The 26,962-nt window shown below is 41.6% G+C and overlaps 2 protein-coding genes across 6 annotated transcripts in view; one reads left to right on the top strand and one right to left on the bottom strand.

Moving 5' to 3' along the window:
- The window catches only part of HDGFL3 (HDGF like 3), a 39,076-nt gene extending 32,379 nt beyond the window's left edge, over positions 1-6,697 (top strand). The window contains exon 6 of the mRNA XM_053988038.1: positions 4,390-6,697. Coding sequence (XP_053844013.1) covers positions 4,390-4,395 — 6 coding nt within the window. The 3' untranslated portion in view covers positions 4,396-6,697. The remainder of the gene's footprint in view (positions 1-4,389) is intronic.
- On the bottom strand, positions 5,524-26,835 carry TM6SF1 (transmembrane 6 superfamily member 1). 5 transcript variants are annotated; one of them, XM_053988034.1, is made up of 10 exons: positions 26,694-26,835; positions 24,667-24,770; positions 24,067-24,164; positions 22,974-23,077; positions 22,037-22,119; positions 20,550-20,671; positions 15,975-16,079; positions 13,901-13,993; positions 12,839-12,958; positions 5,524-6,544 (listed from the first exon to the last, which is right to left on the bottom strand). In XM_053988034.1, the coding sequence occupies exons 1-10, from the start codon at positions 26,783-26,785 to the stop codon at positions 6,377-6,379; spliced, it is 1,089 nt and encodes a 362-aa protein (XP_053844009.1). In that variant the 5' UTR covers positions 26,786-26,835; the 3' UTR covers positions 5,524-6,376. The 5 variants fall into 5 exon arrangements, with proteins under 5 accessions (XP_053844009.1, XP_053844008.1, XP_053844011.1 ...); XM_053988033.1 differs by lacking the exon at positions 5,524-6,544 and adding an exon at positions 6,922-7,298; XM_053988036.1 differs by lacking the exons at positions 5,524-6,544; positions 26,694-26,835 and adding exons at positions 6,922-7,298; positions 26,171-26,466.
- Positions 26,836-26,962: the final 127 nt, after the last annotated feature.

Below are 26,962 nucleotides of genomic sequence, written 5' to 3'. Positions count from 1 at the left end.
GGCCAGCAGCGGGCAGTGTGAGGAGGACGGGGTTCTGCCCTGCGGTGTGCAGAGCCCAGCGCCCCGCTGGCCACGCCAGGACGTCGCTGTGGCCATGAGATGGCGCCAGGAGCCTCCGGAACGGCCGCGGGGGGCGAGCTGGGGCTCGCTCAAAATAAGGCGTAGAAAGACGTGCCCTGAATCAAACATCCAAGACAAGGGTTCGGGGCCCTGATCCCAAGGACAGGTGTGTTTCACTGCCATGGTTTGGCCACTGTGACCGGCTGCTTGAGAGCTGCCTGCTCGTGGAGGCTGGGCCACCGTGAAGGCACATGTGCCTTGGCCACCCTACCCAAGGTGCTCCCCCGGGGCTGGCAGTGCCTTTGGCCCCCCTGCCCTGCACCTCCCAGGCCTCCGACTCTGCAAGAGTTGCCTGGAGGAGACGAGCTTTTCTCTTAGTAATACTACTAATAATGAGGCAGTAATTACCTTTTATAATGCCTGGACTGGAGGCTGAAGACCCATCTCTCCTCAGGTCAGATGGAATCCTGCCTTTTCATCACACTTACCCTCAGCCATTATAGGGATCTTCTTGAAGGGCTAAACAGGTGAAGTCAGATGATTGCAGGAGCACCTTCACCTATATTTTTTAATGAAAATTCTAACCTCCAGGTGGTAGAGGTAAGCTTGAAAATGTGAAGTGATGGCTTCCTGAAGACTCAAACCCAGAGCAAATAAAAGTACTTTCAGAGCTATTATGTTTTTTCAGCCCATTTCATACTGTTCAAGGGCTCAACTTGTGATTTTCTTTTTATCCCTTGGGTAGACAAAGGTGCTTTATATTTTTTATCTCCATCCCTTAGTTTCTGAGCTATTCTTGAGTACTACAGGCACTTTCAAGAAAGAGATGTTTCCTCAGTCCCAACCATAGCTGGTAATTGTGTCCCATCACTACATGTTTTTCAAGCTCTTTCCCTAACTGCTGTTCTTTGTCTGATTTTTTCCCCAGAAAGATGCAGAGCCTGAACCTCAGGGGTTAGTCATCCAATATTAATTAACTAATAGTGTATTAGCTAAGACAGCCCATCCCAGAGTTTGCTCAAATCTTGAGTCACAGAATCTTCCCAGAACTGTTCTCTGCTGTTAAATTGTTAAATTGTTTCAGCTTTCTCAGAATACCACATAAAGAGAATTTTCTGGTGGAAAGGTATTCATGGCTCTGTGTTGTTTACTTTAATGGTATTAATTAGTTCATAAATCAGTGAATTCATGGCAGCATATTTACATTCCTCATTTAAATCTCTGGTGACTTGTGTCTTTAGTTCTTGGCTGGCATAATTCTGAATCTTTATAACTGAACACCTAAACTGCTTTTTACTTCTACTTTCGGGATGGCCACGTATTCATGTTTGAAAGCTGGCTGTGGTTCTGGCCTTATTAGAGAGTGTTTGAAAGTCAGGGCCAGCACACAGGGTATGTGGCAAGTTTTCATTTTGGTATTCACTGTTTGAGTGCCCCACAGTCTGGGCAGTGTGTTGGTAAAGGAGGCATTTGCTTGGTGCAGGAGGTGAATGATTTTACTGTCTTCAGAGAAAAATAAATTTGCTGGAAATGAGATACATTTTCTTGCTCCTGGTACAGCCTGAATATTAAAATGGAGTAAGGGACTGTGATCCTTTTTCTCACACTGACAATCAGTTACCAACTGAGTCAGTGGATCTATTTGTGGAGGCAACTGCCAGTGTGAGTAAGGGGATCAAAGTCTGGTCCAAAATTATTGCCATCTGACACCATTGCATTTGGGAGAACATATTTAAAACAGCCTGTGTCCAGGCTTTTTTGTTGTGGCATTCTTGTGGAGTAGCAACAATCCCAGTTACTGCTGTGAAGTACAAGTGTAATGGCCAAACTGGCCAGAGAAACACAGGTTCACTGTGTCCTTCTGATGTGGTTTTGAGATGTTTGGTTCCTTTGCTCTTCTTTACTTATCAAGAATAACATTGGTCAGGCTTTATAACAGGTTTGGGGGCTTATCAGCATTGAAACCATAGCATTTTGGGCTTGGTTCAATGTAAAAGCATTTTGTACAAAAAATGAAAACAGAGTATGTTTTCCTGTCTGATTTTCTTTTCCTGCAATTTGAGGCACAGTAAAATCTACCCTTCAAAGCAAAAGATAATATTTGTAAGAATGTGTCTAAGTATTGCACAGTAAAAATTTCTATGTAAAAATCAAATAGTGGCATAGTATATGGTGTAAGGAGTTGTGTTGTCTGCTGCCTTCCAGTAGCTCAGGACAACAGCACTGCTGGCTAAGGACATGGGATATAACTCAGAGGAAACATAAATGTCTGAATGCAAGTTGAGATTAAAGCAGCCAGTACAGATGAAATATTTGCAGCTCTGTGTACGTTGAATCCTGTAACCACTTTGACCTCAAATCAACACAGAATAACAACTATTGTACAGAGCAAGTAAACAATTATCCTTCTGCCCATGCAGTTTTACAGTACAGGATGTCTGAATTAGTTGCCAGACACTGTTAAGGAAGAAATTTTCAGTGCTAGAAAAGCAGACAGCAGTTTGTGGATTCAGTTTTGTTCCCTGCTCTGTTTTCTGTGTGCTGCCATTGATAACAGAAACTTTGCACTCCAATCAGTCAGATCCTGTGCTCTTTCCTTTGTGTGCAGCATGGCACACGTCGTACGGTAGCTTACAGTGAAGAGACTTGTTCAAACAAAGATGTTTGAGAGCTGATCTGTTTCTGGAGAGGCGTGAAACCATGGAGACCAGGGGAGGTGCTCGGCGCTGCCGCATCCCTTGATCAGCGCAGCGGAGCTGCGGGGCCGGGCCGGCAGCCAGGGCTGACCGCGCTGCCGCTGCCCCTCTCCCTGCTGGGGACAAGGGACCTGCTGCCTCCTGGGGCACCTGGCAGTGGCACCGGCAGGCACAGTGTGTGCCGTGATGGAACATGCCACTGGAAACTGAAAACCCTAGAGGATGACTTGCATTATCTGTCTCTTTGTTGTCCCTCCCGTGCCAACAGCTGTATCACTCTGTGACACAGAGTGGAGGGGAGGTATTAATGTTCCCAGCACCCACGTAAGGATGATCCTACCCAATCTTCTGGATGTAGTAGCCCAGAAGGGAATTGTGGTTAATAATTGCAAAGGTTTCATGCTCCAAAAGGACATCTTTCTGTACTAGATCTGAGAATTACAGCACAGGAACCAGCTGTGTTACTCCATCCTACCTGTCAGTGCTGGGCAGCAGCTGCCAACGGGAACCTCATCAGAAAGCAGAAAGGCTTTGATTGACTGATCACGTGTTGTTGAACTAATGGGTCCCTGAGTCTGAAGGGAAAGGAACAGCAGTGAACCCCCCAAAAGCACTTCAAGTTATGATCTCACTGACTCTGAAACAGGAGAAAGGCCTCTGGAGTGTGGTGTGCTGGATGGGCAGCACATCATTACCCCTTTTGGCCTGAGCACTAGATAATAAGCCCTGACTGTGTGTCACTAGCCAGGATGTACCAGGACCTCCCACACGGAAAGCACAGATTTCCATTTTTACTCTTCACAAACCACTTGTCATAGGAGAGAACTGCACTGACCAAAGACAGGAAAGATACTGTAGTGTTGTAGGAGAAAGGGATGCCTTGCCCAAAGGTGGGTGGCCACGGTGCACTGCATGCTGTCATGTTTCTGGCTAATGTAACATGTCCCAGGGCCATCAGGTGAATTTTGCCATCTCTGTTCCATTTGGGGAAACCAAGACTTGTATCACTTGCTGTGATCATGTGAGGACAGTCTGATCCTGATCCCACTAATGTCAGGGAAAGCAAGAGCTGACCTTGACTCACCCGTGGGAGTTCCTTTTCTGTCATCACCTTACAGTGAACTGGAGCCAAACTGTTTCCTTTTCAGAAGCAGTATTTGGATCCCTTAGCGATGAAAATGTTTCTCTTTGCTCATGCTTGCTAAGCTTTCCTGTGTTTGAACAAGAGGGTGTTCTTGTGGCTGGACATCCAGGAATGCAGCAGTGCCTGAGCTCCTGCATGAAGCCCATCAGTGATTTTGTGCAGTGGAAAAAAAAACTTTGGTTGTGCCTGAAGTGTGCTACAAGGTTTGTAATGGAGTGACTGGGGGGAAAATCCCACCCACGTATATCACTGAAGCTGCTTATTGAATACAGCCCTAAATGTTTACTTTTAAACTGTGCTCATTAATATTTTGTAGTGATATCTTTAGTAACAAAGCAGTTTTCTCTAGAAAAAAATTTGTTTGACCAGACCAGGCAGTTACTTGCACCTGTGACTTAGAAGTGTGGAAATATAACATCAATTGTATCAAGTTTGATGCAGCATGTTATTTCTTACATTAAATGTGACTTATTTCTCTTTCTCTTTCAGACTTAACCAACATAATGACTGCTGAATATTAAGGGAAAACACAAGAAGGTTACATGTTTGGTTGTCTAATATTCTTGGATTTGATATAAGTCACCACATCTGTTCATTAGTACCATCAACAGCATCCCAGTTTGTATGCACATTATTCACATTCCTATCTGTTGTGTTTGCAGAAATGACATTTTTACCCTTTTTTCTAAGGGTTACTTTTTGATTTTCATATTATTTGGTTGCATGAAGTTGCCCTTTTCCAGTGGCTGAGGTTTATGAAGATATCGCATACTTGAACATGTTTTAGATTCCTTTTCGAGACAGAAAAGGCATAACTCCAAATTATATCATTCTAAATCAACATTTTTTAAACACAAGTAAATCTAAGAAATGAGTCCCCTCCATACAATGCTACAATAATCTCCCACATACAAACATAATTTTAAATTTTCCTAGATGCATTCTTTCTTGGGTTTTGATCAGTTTACAACATGAAAGAAAAATTCTTCTTCAGTTGAAATCACCGCCAAGTTCAACAATGTAATAAAATACCTTTCCTTATTAGAAGTACCTAGCTAGTTATACTCTTAATACTTCTCCAAACCATGATGTAATGTACACTATCTGACTTAGTTCCTATATGTGGAGTTAGTGAAAGTCTTTTTGTGTTTCTTTAGATTAATACAAGGATTTTTCCAATGCCAACACAATTTGAAATCATTCATTTGGATGCTTTCCATTTTTAAGCTTACTGTGATATACAGCCCTATGGGAAACCAAAACAAAACATCAATTTTAAATGAAAGGCTTAAAAAAGGATGCTGTCATTCTGGCTTTTTTTTTTCCTTTTGGAAATAGAACTAGACTAGTAAGTAAGCATTCCAAATCCATTACTCTGTGTACATTATTGTTGCTATTGTGATAATAGAGATTTTTATTTATTTTTATGCCAGCTTTTATTGTGAAAACATATTTAGTCTGGTTTTATCAATCCTTGTTATGCTTGTCCTTGGAACATCTTTTGCGTATTCAAGGTTTGTAGTTGATGAGTTTACTGTAAAAAACTAAAAAAAAAAAAAAAAAACACAAGGAAAAAAAACCAAAAAAACACCAAAACAAAACAAAAAGGAAACAAAAAAAATGTATTGTTTTTACAGAATAAATTTATTGGAATGTGTATTGGGAGTAAGGTTTGAGGTTGTAAGCAACTAAGTTAGCGTCATATTTGGCTTCATACGTGTAATAATGTGAGGTATTAATGTAAGTCAAGTATTAAAGCAAAACATTCTGTTAACATGAGTTGACCATAATAGATACAAGTGCAGGTGAGATCTTTATTTTTTCTGTACTTTGCCTTTTCTGGATAACAGGAGGTCATTAAATTCACCTTGAATGTATTCAAAGTTTCTTTAAAGACATCAGAAGTAACATCAGAGGCTCAAATACCTGTTTGTGAGCCAGCACGTCCTGTGACAGCCCGGCAGCGCTGGGAAGAGGCACTGAGGTGGAGCTATCCCAAAGCCTAAGGAGCTGCACCAGGGATGCTGGGTGCCAACAAGCATTGCCTGAGGTGTGCTGTGGTTGTTTTGGACCTGCCCCTTTGGCTGGAGGTGTAAAACCTGGGGCCTCTCCTCTGACTGCTGCTGGGAACTGCAGTGTTCAGCAGGAGAGTGTTACACCCTGCATTTCTCAGTGCCCTGAAGGTCCCTTCGTGCAGGGTGCAACGCACAGGGCATGTGAACTGCTTCCTTGTTACTGATTACACTTAAAAATAAAATTCTTTCAATCAAAACACCAAGAAGTCAACAAACCCAAATAAAGTGTTTCCAATTAAAACGTATCAGCTAGTTTCATCTGTGAGAAAGGCACTAGGTGTACTGCTTTTAATATAAATACACATAGAAGGCATAGAAATAGCTGTAATTGCAAATAGAAACGTAAGCTGCCCAAACCAAGGTTGCTGTGTTTGCTGCTGCTTGTTTCTGAGCCAGCAGCATTAGCAAGAGTAGCTGCAGAGACACAGCCAAAACCCCTCCTCTCTGGAAACGCATGAGCAGCCTGAGCCCAGTGGCTCACGGTCCTGAGCCCTCTGTGCCCAGCCCAAAAGTGCTGCTGAGCACCTGCTCGGCTTCAGGCAGGTGAGCCGTCCTTGCAGAAGTGAATCCTGAAGAGAATTAACAAAACTATATGATTTGCTTATCATATATGGAGTCTTACCATAAGGATTAATTGCTTCTTAAAAGATTTCTTGGGATTTTTAACAAGGTTGACCCACAAGACATACTTTTTGACAAATAAAACATGTGCATGTGACAGAGTTATGTATGTTAATTTTTCATGCTTCACAATGCTGACCTTCATGTTGTGCAGTAGCTCTGTGCAGGGACTGCTAGCACTGCTATTCTTCAGCGTGCGGAGGCTAAACACTGACATCATTATTATTATTTAACTTCATGCAGTATTTCTAAAACTGTCAAAGCAGCTTACTTAAAAATAGCTGTGGGAACTGGCAATGCACTGCAAAGTCACAATGTTGAGAAGTGGTGCTAAAGGCAGTTGTCTTTATTGTCCCTTTTTCAGTAGGATAAACAGAGCAGACCGTGCGACTACACAGTTGTGCAATTTTACACATCTTACACGCCTCATTTGGGTTCCATTTGAGCAGTTCAGTTACATCCCAACCCAATTATATACATAGCCAAGGACAGGAGCTGGAAAGAGTTCTGCTATTCTGTTTTTTCTTCTTGTTTTGGTTTCATAAAAAACTCTGGCTTGTTGACGCACCTGTAAGCGAACAGCTGGGGGAGAATCCCATACATTATGTTCAATATCAGGAAAAACTCTTTTGCTTCTTCAGGGACTCTGTAGATATAAGGAGTTCGAGCATGAAGAGAAGCACCAATATGGGAAAATTGAGCCTGTGGTGTGTATATAACACATATATTAAAAAAAGGTAAAGTTGATGTATATTTTTGGAAAGATGGCATAATCTGCATGCAAGTCTGCATCTCCAGTGACATTTCCCAAGCCAGCCCTTATTCTTATTCCAGAATTATCCATCATACTTTTGCACAGCGGTATAAAAATACAGTCTAAACTAAAATCATTAATATCTTGGTGTATGAGGCATAACTGGCACCGTCAGTGGCATGGTTAGATGTTTGTTTTATGCACATGGTGGCACTGATCATTTCATCAGGTACAGGATTCCACACTGGCTTTCTGGGTCATAATTTGTGCTAGAGGGTCCACAGTCCTTCCCCAGAAAAGTGGCCACTGAAGGCACATCCCTGCAGAGCCCAGTCAGGGGGAGGGCTCTCACCCACCTGCCTGGGAAGGTTGTTGGGAGTTAGGCATCACTGGGAGCAGCCAGACACTCACTCTGAGTAAAGTTAGAGAGTCTTGGAACCTGTGTCAGTTCTGGTTTGGGTTTGGACTTTTTAATCTTAAACCCAGATCGTTCCAGATTCTGATTCCACAACTCCTGATGATTTCAGAAAATGTCTGCAATATTTGGGTTTCAGGCTGAGGCTGGTTTGAAGTATAGATTGAGCATACTGTGAAGGTTATGGGCACAGACAGGCTTGCTGGCCTGAAGCATATTTTTAGGATAAACAAACATTTAAATATAGAAGTGTCAGGATAGTCGGTGTCTTTTGTTTCCATCTGTTACCTGCTATTTCAAGCCACAGCTCATTCACATTAACTATTGTGTGTCCAATCTTTTCATTACTATTTAGTTAGCTAGCAGTGGGGAAGATCTGAGAACACAAACATCAATTTGATCATAAGGAGAGCACTGGGACAGGATTTTAGGAACAGAGAGGAGTAGACTATGGTCAAATCACATCCTCTGTTCTGGCTTCAGCAGGAGTAATTTTGGCCTCGTGTAGAACACGGTTCTGGTCACAGCAGAGTAGAAGGGGAAATAAAGTGCAGGTGTTTCAATACACCACCCCAGCAAAAGGTTAGGCTGAGACCATCCATCAAAACAGAAATGGAAATTGGTTTTCAGGTGATTCCAACCACCTCAACTGAATTGGGAGAGCTCACTGAGCAAACCTGAGCCAGGAAACAAAGTAATCAATGAAATCAAATACAAACACACTTCAGCAGAGTGCCACTTAGCATGTTTCTGTAAATAGCTATTGCGCAGCAAACAGATGTTCAGGGGCACACTGTCAGCAGCCTTTTTCTATCGGCCTGGTAATTCACTCTGTCTCTCGCAGCCCATTTGTTCTCACCTGCCTCAGGCAGGCCCTGCCTCTGGCACCTGGGTGGGCTTGCTGAAATCCCTGCTACCTCTCCTGCTGTGGGAGCCTTCTCAGCCCAGGCAGCCAGAGCAGCTCAGCAGCAAAGCCCTCTCGTAGCACAGGGCAGCAGACTCCCAGACAGACGGACAGACAGCAGGCTGCAGCCAGGAGCTTTGGTCTGTCTGGTGTTCCCCAGACACTGAAAGCCTCTGGGTTGCATTTTAGAGCTTTGTCTGGGGCGAACAAACTGCAAAGCTGCTCCTTCTCTGTGGAGGATTGTGAGGTCTGCCTCTCTGTGAGAGTGGCCAGCTGTGCATCAGAGTAAGTTGACAGTAAATTTCTCATAATTCACAGTAAACCTTGTCAGAAGGAGCTGTAAGGGGATGCTTCTGAGAGACCCAGAACTCCCAGAGCCTCCAAGATGCCTAAGCCTTACTGTGTGGTCTTGTCTCTTACAGGAGTTGTGGCACATTAGTGAGCTTTAATTGTTGTAAAACCAAAAAGCAGTAACATGATGTCCTGTCTGTAGCCTACAAAGATTTTTAGTGGTTAATGATGCACCATATAATGAAGTTATTGTTTATTAGACTTGTTTTTCACTGTAACACATGGCTTCTTCTTTCATTACCAAGAAGGATATTTAGGTCTGTAAAGTCTTTTTTTTTTTTTAATTTATTTGATTTGAGTCTGTGAAAATTATGTTATGTCTTTAATCGCCTGTGTTTCTCTTCCCATGACTGTTCTCTGCTGCTACTTCTTTTTTTTTTTTTTTTTTCCCTCTTTTTTTTCTTACTTGGAGCAGGGGACATGTCTTAAAAGCAGATCTCTCAGTCACCAGTGGCCCAGTGCTGCTCTTCCTTCAGGCAGACTGGCACCAAACCCCTAATTCTGAGCTGTCAGTCCCTGAGCTGTCTCCCTGCAGAGCTCTGTGCCTGTGTGCAGTAGGTTGGCTCTCAGTGAGAGAAACCTTGAGTCTGTTGTGTTACCTTGCTGTGACTGGGGTCTCTCAGCCAATAAGCCATTCCTTGGTGCTTTCTGTTACTGATCCCCTCTCCAAGTGAAGCATTTTGAGGCTCCAACAAATCCCTGAGCTTTGGCTGAGAAATCAACCAGATGAGATGCTGCAGGTAACCTCCTAAGGTAGCCTTACATCCAGCCTTTGTCACCCCTGAAGCCTTGGCCACTCTGCTCCTCAGGCATTCCCAGCAGGTGGAAGCTGCCTGGTGCTGGATGTGGCTTGGCACCTGCAGTCTGTGTCTGCCTGCTTCTCACTGACCTGCTTGTGTGTATGAAGCAGTCTGGATTTGGACTTTTTACAATATTTTTTGCCTTGTTGCCTAATCATAGGCAATATTTCGAGTATTTTTTACCCTATAGTTAAGGACAGAGAAGGACCAGAAAAAGGTTAGGAGTCCTTCTTCACTCTGTGCCTTCTCTCTAAGACTGACTAAAACCAGGCAGAGACTGTAACTTTGGAAGGGTTTGGACCTGGTCACATGAACCTAAGAAAGCCATCAAATAGAAGGAGAGTAACCTAGAAAAATCCATTCCTTGGGTTTAGGGTCTCTGGTAGACAAGAAGCACTGCACAGAGTAGCCACAAAAAAGGCAGGGTTAGGGAAAACACTAAGAGGGAGTAGAGGTAAACTTTCTACATTTGAGAAAACAGAGAAATGGACTGCAGAGAGTTAGTGAGACTGATTTTGGCTAGTAAGGCTGTGGCTCCTCATCCCTTCTCACATGGCTCACTTGAATAGGGAAATATCAATTTCATTAAGTTCAGAGGCTGTTCCGACCCTTTTGTATAATCAAAGCTCCTGGTACTTCCCTCATATGAACTTCAAAGAGCTCCTCCTGAAGCTTCAGAAAGTCTAGGAATTATTGGGTCACAACTGGTTTTGGAGTCTGACTGTTAGTAATGGAGTCATTCCAGCTGAGAGTTATTTGTAATTCTGAAAATCAGTAAATGTGTGTCTGTGTGAAAGGCTAGTAGGCACTTTGGAGGTTCTTAGTTTAGATGCATCACATGGTATTTTGTGACTTGTTTTTTGTAAAAAGTACATCATAATGATAGAAATAAAAATAATTAAAATCTCCATGTTCCCCATCTGTAGGAGCAGTGTTCATTCCCAGGGAGCAGTGCCCCCTGCTTACCTTTCTTGGACCTTTTGTGTGAGGGGAAGCAAAGCATGTTTTGGTAACTACACATGTTTTAATTATCAATTAAGTGTTTTAACTTAAGGTAACAGTAGACAAATCTGTAAATGTGTTTTTTGCCTCAAAATGACAAAACACCCAAATAATCAAGAAAGAGTCCTCAATTCATTGTCATATGCATTTTACATCCCAGGTTGGTCACAGTTTGCCAAGGCAAATCAAATGAATTAACAAATCATGTTCACTTGTAGGATAACTGAAGTTCATCCTGCAGTGCATTAAAGTCAAAATGACAAAAAAACCCCTCCCAAATGTCAAGAACTGTTTTTTGAAGCAAGATAAAATATGAAGACTGCACAACAACATAGAGTTCTCTTAATCAGTTTCTGTCAGCCCACAGCATTTGCTGGTGCCAGGACAAGCTTTAAGTATTGAAATTGGAAATGTTGGGTGTTAGTCTAATGTTTAAATGGACATCCTGAGGCAGAACTACAAAGAACAACAGAGGGGTTTTAGACTTCAGCAACAAAGTTTAGCATTCACACATCTAAAAGGTACAAAGGAGTGTTTTTTTTTTTTTAAAAAAAGGTGATTATTTGTTACAGGAAACATACAAAGGGGGATAAAAAAATCCCCAAACCAAAAAAAAAAAAAAAAAAAAAAAAAAAAAAAAAAAAAAAAAAAAAAAAATCACCTCCAGATTGGGAGGCTGAGCTTTCTGGTAAGTTTGCAAGGTTGTGATAGGTGGCACACTGACTTCTAATTTACTTTCTCTTGTGTTAAAAAAATCTTTGAAGGAGTAGTGGTTTCTTTCCTGCTTGTCTGGGCAATTTATGGAACCTGAGTAATGTTTCAGTAGAGGAAGTTCCTGATAAAGCCTTGCCTACTTAGCTAGCTTGTGCTTTTTTTTTTTTTAATTAGATTTAGGCCAAACACAGTTGTACAATATTTATGATACCTTTTAAGCATCTAAACTTCCTCATTAATGTTTGCCAGATTGTGTTTTGATATCATATGATAGTTCAAGATTCTCTATAAAATGGTAGAGAAGAAAAAAGAAGTCCTATTCTCTGTGGTAACTGCTCCCAAATAGAAAATGTCACTCTACCCATCTTATTGGGCAATTAAAGTGGATTGTAGTTGGTATCCATGATTATCTCAGACCTGAGGAACCAAGTGTTGGCTTGTGTTTGTCTCGTTGTGGTATTTGAATTACAGTTATTGCTGTGTCCCTATGTTGTCACTATTGTGGCAGGATTTTCGTGCTTATTTGCTGTGTTGTCTGGATGTTCTGAGCACACACATTTAATTTCCTGTGTACAGAACAAAACAATTGTCCCTGTCTCATCTGTTTAAGGCTCATCTGTCTGTCATAAGTAATTTACTAGTTCCTGTTGAATTGTTTTGTTTTGGTCAGTCTTCTCATAAGCATCAGTCCCATTTAGTAATTAACTATAGTTGTTTATTTAAGAGAACCAGAATGGAATGAGTAAAAGAAAAATGATCATTGTCTGCTGTTGGGAACACAAACACCTCTGGGTGTTACTGTGGTTTGTGGCCCAGGAGGTTCCCTGAGTTCTCTCAACACCATCCACTGATACTGTACATTTTGTGTGACAAGGAGATACTTTTTCTCTTTATATATTTCAAACTACCTACTTGACCGACACATATTATGGAAACAATGTATTGTGCTGTTGTGTTGTGTTTGGGTTTTGTTGGGTTTTTCTTATGATTGACTGTCACAGCTTTAAGATGGGCTTCCTTCATGATGCCAGCTAAAGAGTGCATGGTGCTTAATGAGGTTTAAATGAGCCCAATAAAAACATTGTGTAGAAGGAGAGAAATCTGCTAAGGCAAGATGTGGTCATTAGAGAATAGTAGATTTGATTCTTCACTCCCTTAAAATAAAGGGTTTTTTACAGATACAAAAGGTGGTCTCAGTTACATCAGCACAAAACCTGCATGGGAAGATCAAGCCCTTATTGATTTCATAGGTCTCTACTTACTATTATATAATTTAAAAGTGAAGAATTTGCAAAGAAATACCTGAGCTAGTCCTCCAGCATGTATAAGGGTCAAATCAGGCATCCAGGAACAACCAGGCACCAGCAGGCCATAGAGAGCAATCACATAGTATGGCACCGAGTAGAACATGTATGCCAGCATCTGCATTTCAAACACAAATATTAGTTCCTTTGCAGTGTGAGGGAGATGCATTTAAAAATCAATAAGCTGCTCACTGAGAAGTTGAGACTACTCAAAACTACACTTCTGGCAGCAGTGATTCCCGGCTTTTTTGTCACACCTGGATACTACTGACTGGATCCAGCTTCCCTAAGGTCTCTCCTGATACTGGTGGCTGTTGTCTCCTTGCCCCCTTCATCCAGGACACGTATTCCTGCCCCTTACTATCTTGAGATCATGCCAAAAAGCATGGCCTGGTTTAACTCCTTAACACAGGGAGCCTTTGTCAGGCTCCAGTGCACTCTCAGCTGGGAGCTGTGGGACACAGCCATGCGCTCCCTTTCCCAGAAAGAGCTCATCCAGCAGTGACACTTGGTTTCTGCTCATTTCCTCACCCCTGTGTCCTCTGACTGCTTTGGGCCCTGTCCCCCTGCAGCAGCCAGGCTTGGAAAGGAATGTCAACATCAAATTCTACAGAACTAAAGCACAACATTCCCTCATCTGCAATGCTTTTTGTATGCAGTGCCCTTTTTCAAGTGTGTCACTGAGGATGGAAGTGCAATGGAGAGCTTAAGGAATCTAGTCCTATTGCACCACTTCTTGCTCCATAATTCCAGACTGAAAGTCTACTTTGCCTTTCTAAGGAAGTGAAATGAACATAAAAAGCATACAGATGTGTTTCATGGGCTGTGTTAAAAGAATCCTGAGTAATTAGGATGTGTAGCTCCATGTAATCAGTTTGAACCTAAGTTAAGCTTATTGTGATAAGGAGTTGGTATCCTACAATGGGTAGAAATGGTACAAGAAAATGCCCTTTAATTTGCCTTGAATGATAACTCCCACATTGATCTTGTCACCTCTGAAAACCATGGCTTCATCTTTGTTTAGAAATCCCTCCTTACCACTCCATGGTCAGTGCTTTACCTGAAGCTTGGGATAGGCAGCAGGATCTTTTATGTAGGGCTCGTGCAGTTGGATGTACAGCCGGCAGAGCTCAGCAGGGCAGTCCAGGGCAATCTGAGAAGAGGTTTTACAGCATCCAGTGATCAATTTGCTCTGAAACCAGCCAACCTGACATGTGTTACCAGCCCTAGGGGTGCACTCGTGGTCTGCAGCACAGCTGCCCTGGAGCTTGCAAAGGTGATCCGTGTGATCACCAAATAAAAGGGGAAATGCAGCCTCCTCCCAGCTCCTGCTCAGTGGGTTTGTGAGGAAATGCTGGCAGCCTGCTTTGAAGATTTTGACTGGAAGAGAATTCAGCCAGTTGGCTATGCTGTTGTAAAAGTATAATTGCTATTGATTTGCCCTGATAAATAGCCTTTGATCCCACCAAATGAACTTTCCAATGGAAAATTGCTCTAAGAGTGGAAACTTCAGGATAAGCACCCAGTTTTAGGATAGCAAGCTATGGATGTAGTCCAAGAAAAGAACTGCACTGGGACAAGGCAGCAGTGCAGAGCAATGCATGAGACAGGTGTTACTTAAAGTAATAATTTTTAAAGGACAGATTATTGGATTTTACATTCCTATAGGAAGAAAAAGTTCCAAATAAACATGGATAAATTGCAAAAATAGTTCCTTTTTGTGGTAGGCCTTGAAACTATTACAAAAAATTCTGCTCTAAATTGAGCTAGCAATCCATGTGAGCAGCTGTCCCTGGGCTTGTCTGTGGCACTGTTAATGCCTGAGCTACAGGGCTGAACTGTAAGTTTGGCACAGCTTGATTTCATGTGCATTTGTTGTGTGAGTCTGAGGGGGCAATGCAAAACTTTACAGTCAATATTCCTCCCTGTTCTTTTCCAACATGGGCATCCAAGAAGCAGGTCTGAGTGGACTATAATGGATTGTGTTTTATGAACTTTTGCACAAAATTATTGCTCCTGCACTTTACACAGAGATGTTCAGTTGATCTCTGTATCAAGGCCAGTAACCAATGCCTGCTTGGTGAAGGAAATATATAAGGAAATTACCACAGTCTCAAAATTAACAAAAAAAAAAATCCTCTGAGACCAATATTTTCCACAGTGAAATTACAGGTAAACCAGCTGATTTAACCTGTATCAGCGGTGCTCTAAAGTATCATGATCTATAAGAAATAAAGCAGTCTGACAAATTAGAAGAAAAAGATGTTTCTGAAAGGCAAGTTTTAAGAGAAACAGGAGGTGAGAGAGGAATGTGAGCAGCACAACTACAAAAGGACAATCTGTGCTAGGTAAATAAAATGTTGTTGGCTATTTATCATCACCTCCTACTTGAATTATTCTAGAAAGGATCAAACCTACAAATCAAGCAAGCAGGCAGTTATCTGAGATGCCTAAACATTTGTGCTGTGCTCACTGAATGATACACAAGTTTCATTCTGCTTAAGACAGAAAATGCATTAGAGCTGACAAGGGAATAGATTTACCTACGACTGGATTTACTCCTGAAAGCATTTTCGGTACTACTTCCTTCCCTCAGAAATTTTAATTCCATCAACTATGCTTAGTGAGCAACCATTTTTAAAAATTGTCTCTTGGTAAGTAGAAACAATGTGTGTTGTTCGCAATGTGGATAATTTTTTTTCCTTTTAGGTGGAAATGTTCTCTATCTCATGCAGTATAAGCTAACTTGGTTTTGTATATAATTTTAAATATGCATTACTGCTTAGAAAAACATGAATACAGAATTACTTTAGTTGCTTTGTGTCCATGTTCTTGGCCATAAATGGAACAACAGACCAATGAAAACAGTTTTAGGTCATGTTGATTTCCTCTTGGGATGCTATTTACTCTGGTGGTTGAGCACCTCCTTTTGAAAAACATGCTGCACACAGCACAAAATGGAGAAGCAAAGCACCAATAGTTATCATATAATTTATCTTTTTATATCCTAAGGTCTGTTTGAACCCAAATGTCACAGGATTTCCCCTGACCACAATGTACGTGATTTTTCATACAAACTTTTTAAAAAGTTTGACTGAAAATTAGCTTAAATTATTAAAATATGTTCAACTTACCATGCCCCTAAATATGCAAAACGCCGTGGCTAGAATGAGGTATGCAGCTAACATTAAATCTATTGGTCGTCTTAAGAGTCCTTTCTTCTGGACTTCCTGAACCACCTGCAACACAGAACATGTTGAGTAGGTACATCCTGGTTCCCTGTCACTGTATTTCACTCCAGATCAGTCACTGCAAACAGGGTGGAGTGGTGAAACATCATGAAACATCACATGTATCCATTGATTTGAGAGACAGAAAGATTTCCACCTAAAAAGGTGACTCCAGACTTTATAGGATGTAGTGAGGAAAATTAATCTTAGTAAACTCTAGAAATGGATGGATCCAACTGAAGCCATCTCAATACAGATTAGTGTCATTTCAAGCAACCTAAATCAAATGAACACTAACTCTGCAATCACCTAAGGCTTTAAAGCAGCATAACTTCTTCAAAATTGTCTTTTTGTAACTGGAAATAATTTGTTTTCCTGAATGTCTCTATGTAGAAAAGCCTTGGAAATGGAGGTTTTGTCTCAAACATTTGAAGTTCAATCTAGTATGCTTTGTAAAAGGACTGGATCCATCTCATTATTGAATGCTGGTTTTCAGCAGCTTGTGACACTGTTAAAACTAATGGACTATCACTGGCATAAAATAAAAGCTTTTCTGTGGCTGGTTGAGTCCTCTGCTGAGTTCAGTGAGCAAATATTGTATGTCAGTGTGCAGTGCAGAAATAGAGAACGAAATGTGTGTGTATGGAGTATGTGGAAACCCTTCCTCTTCTATCACTGAACAGAAATTCTACCACTGGGAATTCCTGGGGTGGCCCTGAAGCACCTCCAAGGCCTGGCTCTGATCTTGTGCCTCCTTTCCTCAGCACAGGGATCCCCCCTGCTGCAGGTACACGGGGAGGGGCTCACACTCTGCAGAGCAAAGGCCATTCCCATGTCTAATGGGGAAGGTGGCTTGGGGGACCCAAAGGCATCTCTTTGCCTACACAATAAAACCTGCAGTGTCCATGGAAATAATTTGAGCTACACTTTCTGCACAGTGTAGTCACAGACAAACACATCAGAGTATCTTTCTGTAGTTGAGAGGGAAAACTTCCCCGTGTATATGTGTTACTCATTTCCTCTTCCTTTTTATTGGCCGTTTGTTGGCATGCAGACGGCAAAAGAAAAACCTGATTTCCTTCCTGTTATACACTTGTGGAATTGTCTCCAAAGTGCAAAACAAAAATTAGGATGCAGGGGCACAGTTAAAAGCACATAGGATCAAGATACTCACAATAAAGCTATTGAAACAGGAGAACTAATCTTGCAAGCACAATTTCTGAGTAAATACTACAAGATCTGGATTACAGATTAAGAAAAATAAGGCTGTGGCAAATATAAGTCATCCTTTTCATAACTTTTTTTTTCTGATTTTCTTTTAAAGGATCTTTTTCAGAAAAAAAAAATGACACCTTTGTTTGGTTTTCTAACACAAGTAACAGGTTTTGTCAGTAGGGTGTCACTTCACATTATTCAGAGTACTGGTGTAGGAGTATTTTTTATATTACCTGCAAAGGATGCCTATATTCAAATATTTCTTCCTATGAGAGAAAAAGGTTGCTTAGGGCTGAGTTACAAATAATTTTCAATAGTAGAGTACCTAGGATAGTGGAAAGCTGGTATGTTTTCATTCCCTTTTGAACTATGTATGAAGCTTATAGATATATATTATCTCTTCTTTTCAAATATTTCAATATTTCTCTTTAAATATTAAATGGATGTGTGTATTTACTGTAATCACAAAGCTACAGTAGAACTTTGTGCTTAGAGGGTTTGGAGACAAAGCCACTGTAAGTAGAAGCAGTCTTTGGTGCAATACTAGTTTGTGAAATTGACAGGGTACAGAAAACTCACACCTTTTTTCTTTATGCATGCATGCAAACAAAATGAAAATGCAAAGCTTAAAAAAAAAGGTAAAAAAAGCAGAAGCAGAAATTTGAAAGACAGGTTGCACTTTGCTGACAGGCCTCAGCTACAGAGCAGTTTTTCCTTACCTTTCTTTTACCCAGCAAAGCCCCATCACCCCATGTTAAACTGAAGAATGCTGGCCAAGCAGAGCTGGCCTGCCACGGGTTTCCCATGTACTGCAAACAACATTGAACTCTGCACAGACCTCTGCAGCCCCAGGGATTCTTTTGTGCAGCAAGGAAGTGGCTAGGCACACTTTGCAATTTCTCTCACTTCCAGGAAAAAGCTATTTTCCATAACTTCTGAGAGGCTTCTTATGTCATCAGTTTTAGGGAATTGGAATAATCTTGTGTGCTGTCTGTAAAAGTCAGTCCCTTCAGAATTCATGTACTAATCTGAATTTGTGTATTAATTCTGTTAAAGATTTTAAAATTCCATTAAACTTTTCTGAGCTGATATACTTGCAGATAAATCTGTTGGGCTTTGTAAAGACTGCAGCACAGCTGGGCGTGATTCCAAATGAAGGCATAGCTCCATTCCACTCCCCTGCACCCCTCTACTAGAAAACAACCAAAACTTGAATTCCTCTCCTCTGCCCCCACAGTGATTATTTATTTAACTAGCAGGTTTGTAATAATATTATAGCAATGTATATCTTGGCCAACAGAATACACTTAGCTTCTGTTGCTTTCATGTAAGTATTTTCCTGTATACTAACTATAGCATGTTTAAAACCATTGTTACATTTTCTTCCTAAATCTTTTAATGACAACTCTGAATAATTATAGTTTAAAAAAGTTAAATTTTGCAGCTAATTCTAAATGATCTGCTGATATGTTCAGGACTTACAATGATTATCTGACTGATTAGTAGCATTAAACACAATTATTTCCTGGAAACAATTCTTAATTCGGGACTGAAAGAGTTGCATGAAAAATTCATGAGGAGTCACATTAAGATTTAAAGGTATACTCAGATATGGAGCATTAATTTACCTGTGAAGACTAAATACAACTTCTGAAAAACAAACAGCTTGGGTGGGCTATGAGGTCCCAGTGAAAGGAATCAAGGCTTTTTCTATAACCTTCTGGGCAAGGAAGTTTAGGTTTCCAAGAAAGGATTCATGAAGAAGCGCAATGTTAAATTTTCAAGTCACCAGGTTTTCCTGAACTCTCTTTTTGAAAAAGAATATTAAATCAAAGTTTCTCTGAAATATAGACTAAATTAAAATATCAAACCGAGGTAACCAGTTTCTCTCCTGGTAAGCCCAGGAGACACAGCTGTATTTCAGCAAGCAATCAGTCCATCACGTATTTTCTATATTGTCTGTTCCTGTAGTATTCTTAATACCAGGAAAACAAACTGAAGCCTTCATCCACGCTCCACACAAAGGCTGCTCTCACTAATGTGTGCAGTAAAAATTCCCATCACTACCTTTAACTACACTTGATGAGTCTAAAGAATGTGCTTCTGGCCAGAAACAGTGGCTCCTTCAAATGAATCAGCTCAAATGGCTTTGGGCTGGGACATGAGGTTTCCTATAAGCCTGTGCAGGAGAGTAGAAGGTTTAGCACCTGAAGATTCCTCCAATTTGTCTTCCATAGGGATTTGCCCTAAAAGTTGTGATTCTGTAGGTGTTCTTCAGGCCTGAGGAGATATGAACATCCCTCTGTGCTTTTCTTTCCTCCTGAAGAAGGGATGGCTGGCTGGATGTTGTGTTTCACACCTCTCTGGGCAGGTCTGTCCTGCCTGGCTGCTGTCCCTCTGTGCCACTCACACTCTGGCTGCCTGCTGGCTCTCAGCTGCCACCAATCCTTCATCTCTGTCTCTGTCTGCAGTTACAGAATGAACCTGACTGAGCCTCAGGAGCTCTTGTGATGCAAAGATATTAATTGATTATATTGCTTACAACTGATAGGAAGTGCTGCAGCAATAAACTGGCTTGCCTACAGCAACTAAGAGCTAAAAGATCTGTTCTGTGCTATGTACTGCAGGGGGTTTTAAACTTTTTTTTATAAAACAGTGCATAAACTATTAATGCATAATTTTGATGTCTCAGTTAATCATATTACAACCCATCTAGTTATTTCAAAGGCAAAAGTCTAAAAAGTTTTAAGTAAACATTTTTTCAGATTTTTTATAAGAAATGTGTAAAGAATTTTCATATCAATTTATGTAGTGTCTCACCTGTAAAATCTAATATTACAGCAAGCACATACAAAAATTATTAAATTACATGAGATCTGTAAGTCATCTGCAAAAGAGTACTTTCCTGAAGTGTTTCTACAGGATTTTGTGGTGCTTTATGAAGCTGATAAATGCCAGTATTTTCATCAGCTAAGAAACTGAAACAGACAGAAACTGAATAGAGGTTAGAAACACAATTACACCTATGAATGGGTTCCTTACTCTAGACATGAGATTCTTTTTCTTTTTCTTTATTCCACCATAATGAAATAGTCCTGCAGTATAGATATGTTTGCAGTTTTCAGAGCCAGACAGCAATTGTCATAAGAGTGAGCAGTCACAGCACATTCCATGGTCACCCAGGGACCTATAAAACCCACCAGAAACAGCCAGCTTATTTCAGCTGCCCTAACAGTAGCCAGCACTGAGATACAATAGAATTACCTTGACTGGAGTGTCATGAGTCACTGAAGGTTGGTTGTAAATTCTGAACCCAGCCCATATGGGGAGGCAGACATATGGTATACTTAGGAAAATAGCAGGACACACTTTTGCTCCATATTTGCCTGTTAAAAAATTATTACAAGATTTATGAGAATTTGTAAGCTCTGTTGCAGAAGAATTAAAAAATATGCTATGTAACATCAAACCTGAAGCAACTATGGTAATGTAAACAAACATAAAGCATTAGAAATCACTAATGATAACACACAAATCCTCTGGAAAATCACATCCTCAGCAGAAGTAGAGACACAGGTAAAAGAGAGCCTATGAGACAGGAAGCCACTTCAGAATGAGGGACTTTTTGAGAAGATGGGAAGCCACATCTGTCACTCTGCATTGGGAAATCCTATAAGGTGGGACAGCTTTCAAATCTCCCAATGGAACCTGCTTCAAATAGAGACCTCATTCTTTTTAAAATGGGGGATAAAATGTATAAATTTTTCAAGATCTGATACTGCATTTGTTTTCCAAAGTGCTGATTTCTCCCACAGGCCTGTACTGAGGACAAAACATTCAGAGAGCTCTCCTCAGCCTCAGGTAAACCAGGAAAACATGTCTTTGACACTGGCTACACTGTGTGTCAGAAAGGCAGGTGGCAGGCATGCTTTTGAGACGCTTTCTAAGAGGAAAAAGGACGGGAGAATCACATTAAACCTGCTTTTCTCTGTGGTGAGTCTATCTTCAGAGGAGGGAGGGAGCTGGGCTGGCCCCACCCTGCACCATGAATATTCCTCCTCTGGCATGAAAAGCAGGACCAAAAGTGACCTTCCCTAAAGCTGACTGCAGGATTTGGACACATCAACATTTTTCTCAGCTGAACATTTGTCAACTTTGCAACAGTTTAAGCTCAGCTAAAAAGGAAATCTTTCCTTGAGAAAGGTTTCACCCTTAAGGGATCACCTGCCAGTACCAATGACGTCAATATTTTTATTGCAATCCTCACCTCTAACAGCACCACTATGCTCAGATTTATGTTAGAAATCTAGGAATGCTAAATTTAGTTTGAAAACAGAATAACTTCCAGATTTGACTTTTAAAGGTGATTTGGGTGCCTCTTGTAAGCTGTTGGAAAGTCAGACTTCTAAGCAAATTGGAAATTTTATGCAAAGTAAGATTTATATTTTTGTGATATGTCTCATTACTTAAACCTGGTTTAGATGAAACCCTTATAGATATATCAAAACACAATACTTTCTTTTTCCCCTTGAAAGCAAAGTAAATTTAAGGGTTTTTTTTTCCCAGTCTCCATCTTTTCTTTCTCATATTAAAATTTTAGAATATCTTTTGTCTCTTTACTGATATTCCTAAAATGCCTCTTTCACAATATTACAGAAATGAACCAACACTGCACTAAAATATAGACAGCACAATGCTGAATTTAGAAATGTTTCACAGGAAAAAGCTGGTCATATAAATTACTTCCTTACCCACAATATTTCCAGGCATAAAGACAATGATGCTCATGATAATGGAACCCAGCCAGTAGAGACCAATGGTTCTATAGCTTTGTCTGTTAAAAAAGAAAACAAGGCATAATTATTGAACTGTTTCTAAAAATTCTCTACCCTAAATATTATACTCATTGCTGGGGTTGTGTTTTACCAAGTAGAGGCTTTTAAAATCTGTTCCACAAGTCAAGAGTGGATTGTTGCCTCTAAGAGGGGTCATGGAGAATGTCCCACAACATTCTTATGGGACAAGGTTATCACATGGACAGTACAGGCTTTGGGCATATTCAGTTATTTGCTGTTGTGTCACTCCTCTGAAGGCTGACTGCACTAGTTAGCACATCATAGGCTGTACAAAACTATAAGACAATTAATAATTAATTTCATACTGTTAATGCTACTGTTACCAGCAGGTACATTTGTCTCTGGAATTTAAGTGCTTATTCTCTGAAATTCTTTATTCAACAGCAAGAGCATAAGGATCTCTAGAAATAACCTCTTTTTCTCTTAAACTTCATGTCATTCTCTAACAGGGATGAGAGATCATCATAGTGCTAAGTAATACATTATTCCTATCATAAATTTTTTTTTAAAAACATTTTTTTTGTCACACATGCTTTTAATGTACATCACCTTTCAGCTTTTAGCTAAGACAAAGCCATGTAGATGTGCTACACTCTGCTGCAGGGTGAAGACAAGATGCATCTCCATGCATTTTCTGGGCTTAGTCACCTGAGAGGAAGGGTAACTTGGCAAGGGTAGAACCCCTGAAAGTAATGCAATTTCAACAGCACTGCTTTGGCCTACAACACGAAAGCACCCCGAAATAAAAATCTGAGTACTGCATGGAAAAGAAAGGCCTTTGTAGATGATATGAGAACACAAGCCAGGTGAGCAGTGCGCAGGTGAGACTCACTCCCAGGCAATAGCTGCCACCATCAGCAGGTACATCAGGTAGTGCGCGGAGCCGTCCCAGTAGCAGATGACGTGGCCGTAGGCGGTGTTCAGGTACGGCTCCCCCTGGGATGGGGGAGTGGGGGAAGACACAGAGCTTAGAGCAAGAGAACAGTTCATAAAGGACAGCAAGAAACAAGGTCAGAAAAGTAACTAATGTTCCTTCAAGCAGTGGTACAGCTTCTGACTGATGATACACGTTTCAGCTTCTGACTGACAATACACATTTCCCAGCACAGAGCTGACCTAGGCAGGATCAGGCAGAACTGAATGAGTTCCACATCTGCAATAAAGGGTGCAAGATGGAAACTCCTGTGTGTGACTGTCAGCTTTACTCTGCCACATTATGAAAATATGACTTTTCCATATTTTAGTGATAAAAAAACTACAAAATAAAGATAGATTTAGCATACAACAAATACAGATATATTAAGCAACCTAGAGATTTACAGCAGTACTGAATATATGGATGTCAACGTATAACCTTGTAGGGTCTAACTCATTTCACACTTAAGTTCATGGAATCTTTTCAATGACTTCAGTGACTTTCCTGTCAAGCTCTTACTGAGCTATTTTTGGTGGATGTTGATATTCAGCAGCCAGCAGATTCTGCTGACTAGGTATCTGGCATCATCATTTTTTAACTCTACTTTAATTCCTTCTGGTAAACTGATTAGGCAAAAATAAAGGAGCGATTCTGTTTTCTTCTTGGTAACACATTTTGGTGTGGTAACTCATCCACTCCTGAGTGCTCTCTGTGGTTTTCTGAAATCATGTGCAGGTCCTTCAATTCCCACAGAATTTAACAGAGAACAGGGTTCCTGAAGTTAACTGTAACAACAGTGGAGCTTGAAAGCTACATTATTTCTCCCAAATGAGTCAGTAGACTGCGAGTCAATGAAGGTTTTATCCATAACAATAACGAAGCAGGTCAACTACAAAATTCAAGAAGACTGTTTTGAATGTGTAAGTGGCTATTTTTCTGTGACAAATACTACACCAAGTTATTTATACTGAAGATTTTATTTACATTTGTAAGCCAAACAACTATTTACCTCTCTCAAGTAATGAGTCATGAATCCATCAATAATTCCATCCTGTTCCAGTCCAATTATTAGATTCACTACACTGGTAAAGGCAAATACAGCATAAACTGTAATAGGAAAAAGGGAAAAAATTAAATTAAAAAATTCTTGGCATCACACAGTTGCATCACAGTCCAATAAATTGTCAGGCAGAGATCTATTGAACTGGATGTGTCATCTTTGAGGTGACAGATATTCAACACACAATATGGTTTTCCCATATATCTCAGGATTTTTTTAATTAGTGGTTGGTTAACACAGCTCTTAGGAAGCTTTTCTGAGGAATGTGAAATTCTGTGGAGCTGTAGGCACAGCCTCCATGGAAGGTCAGTGTCTGCAGAAAGGACTGTGTAGCCTTTCAAAAATCACGGGCACATGAAGTTTACAGCCTTGACTGTGGTCATCACCTGGAAAGGAGAAAACACAGCAAAAAGGAGCAGAGAGGAAAGAATGATTTGTCATTTTTGCAGGTGAGCAAGGCAAAGTGCACAAGCCACGGCAGCCTAGAGCAAAGCCATGGGTGAGCCAGCCACTGCTGTGAGCCAGGCCACGCAGCTTTGCAGGACATACCATAGAACAGTGGGTCTTTGGGTGGCTTCCTCTTGACAAGAACACGAGCTGACAGAGCAATAAGAACCAGAACCAGCAATCCAACTGCAACAATCACCCAGGAACTGTAACGGTATGTTAAAAAAGGAAAAAAAAAAAAAGAATTTAAAAGAAAAACTGATTGAATTTTGCTTTGTCAGCCAGCTGTCCTCAAACACACACACTCATAAAGTAACTTTTAATAATTTAAGATACAGATTTTATAGTTTGTTGCATAGTCTGCCACAGTAGTCATCCTATAGTTTTGCAGAATTTATGTGCCTCTCTTTGCACGTGTGATCAGCTAAAAAAAGAAAATACAAAAATAACTAGATAAACAACATATCCAGAAATCTAGACTTGTCTGACTAAAATCAGTTTTCATACTAAAATAAACAAAAACTATGGGAAAATTAAAAGGCAATGAAAGATGAGGATCAAACCCACAGAGATTTCAAGGCCAAAAAGGATCACTGGGGACATTTTATCTAACCTCAGTAATAAATTATCTACTCAAGAGATTACAAATTCAAAAATAAATCACATCAGTCCCGTGGAATAGGAGTAGCAGTGTGGGGCACCTCTGATGGATCTGGGCTAATGGTCAGTTATGGAAGCGCTACCAGAGACCTCTCTGGCCCTACAAGGCAGGACCACTTGAGCAGGTCCAGTGATCAGTGCAGGTGGGCTCAGGCAAAAGGATCTTTTCTCTGGAGATGGGGCTATAATGTTACTGCACATACAGTGGGAGTGGCATAAAGCAGAAAAAAATCTTTGTCACAAAGCAAATTTGTCTCCTTCCCCAAGAAAATGCAAACTAGGAAAATCAGTTTAAAATTGTTTCATAAATCTAAGGGTGTAAATTATCTTTAGCTCTCTTTAAGGCAAGATTCTCCTCCTCAGTCTTCACTTTTGTCCTTGTGCAAGGGAAAAGAATGGAGGGGGAAATTAGGTAAAGTCCAGAAGCATAAGCTAAAAATATCTGGTACATCATTTTATGCATAGTACCACCCTGCATCAAGAAAACAACTTGCGTATGAACAAATTCTATCATGACAATATCAACCTTCGTGAAACTTGACTTAAATTTATTGCAAAGAATTTGCAAGACCAAATATTTCAGAAAATATACACACATACATTTTAAGTCAGGATGAGCAGTACTAGCTTGTTGATTTATTTTATGCTTTGAGTCTTCTGCTAGTCTGTTTTCCCAGTGATGAATTTCTTCATACCATTACAGCTGTTAATATTGCAGTGACTTTTCACTGCAGTCTATCATTTGAAATAAATATTGGCAGTTAATCAAGTAAGTCACCATGTGTTATTTGACATTACTCTAGCAATGAGAAACAAAAAATTCAGTTATGGGCCAGAAGGAGGAAAATGGGGAAGGAACAGATGTAGCAAAAAACAAGAAGCAAATATTTGTGCAGTAAAGTTGCAAAACACCCCGGGCTGTAGGATCACAAAATACCACGCAGACCTTTAAGTGAAGCGGGCTTTGCCATGAGGAAAGACTTTCCTTTTCTAGACCTGCGGTTTCTCCCGGGATCCCGGTTTTTGGCAGAGCGAGGGCGCAGGGTCACTTCCAGCGACACGCGCAGGCTGAGGGGTGCCCGCGGGCAGCCGCGGCTCGGGAGCTCTCCGGGGCTGGCGAGCTCTCCCACTCGCTTTGAGCAGAGTTGGATTTTGGTGGCGGATGTCCCGGGGGAGGCCGCGGGTCCCAGCGCGGAGCGGTACCGCGCCCTCGGCGGCACGGCCGGCCCGGGGCAGCCGCACGCGGAGCAACCGGGATACGCTCCGGGGGATGGCCACCGGCAGCGACCTGGTCCCGGGGCGAGCGGCCGCTCTCGCCGCATCCCGGCTCGGTTCCCGTCAGAGGACGCGGGCGGGACCCGGCAGCGGCGAGGCGAGGCCGCCCCGCGCTGCCCCGCTCCGCCGCCCGCCCCGTCCCGCTCACCCCGCGCCGCCGGTACAAACACCCCGCCGGGCCCGTCCCGCCTCACCTGCCGGTGGCCGCCAGGCAGTTGAAGAGGTACGTGACGGGGATGGCGGTGAGCGAGAGCACGAACACGCCGGTGGCCGCCGAGGCGCTCATCCCCGCGGCGGGAGGCGGCGGCCGCCCTGCGCGCCCCAGCCCAGCGCCGCGCCGTGCCCGAGGCGCCGCCTCGCCCCGGCCCTGCGCGCCCGCCGGCCCCTGCCCGCCCCATCGCCGGCACCCCCCCGCCCCGCGCCGCAAAGGTTAAATCCGCCTCGGAAACCGGAGCCGCCCGGC

The sequence above is a fragment of the Vidua macroura genome, chromosome 12, assembly GCF_024509145.1.
Source record: "Vidua macroura isolate BioBank_ID:100142 chromosome 12, ASM2450914v1, whole genome shotgun sequence".
Taxonomy (NCBI): domain Eukaryota; kingdom Metazoa; phylum Chordata; class Aves; order Passeriformes; family Viduidae; genus Vidua; species Vidua macroura.
Note: the sequence above shows the minus strand (reverse complement) of the source record. Positions and strands in the feature narration are given on the sequence as shown.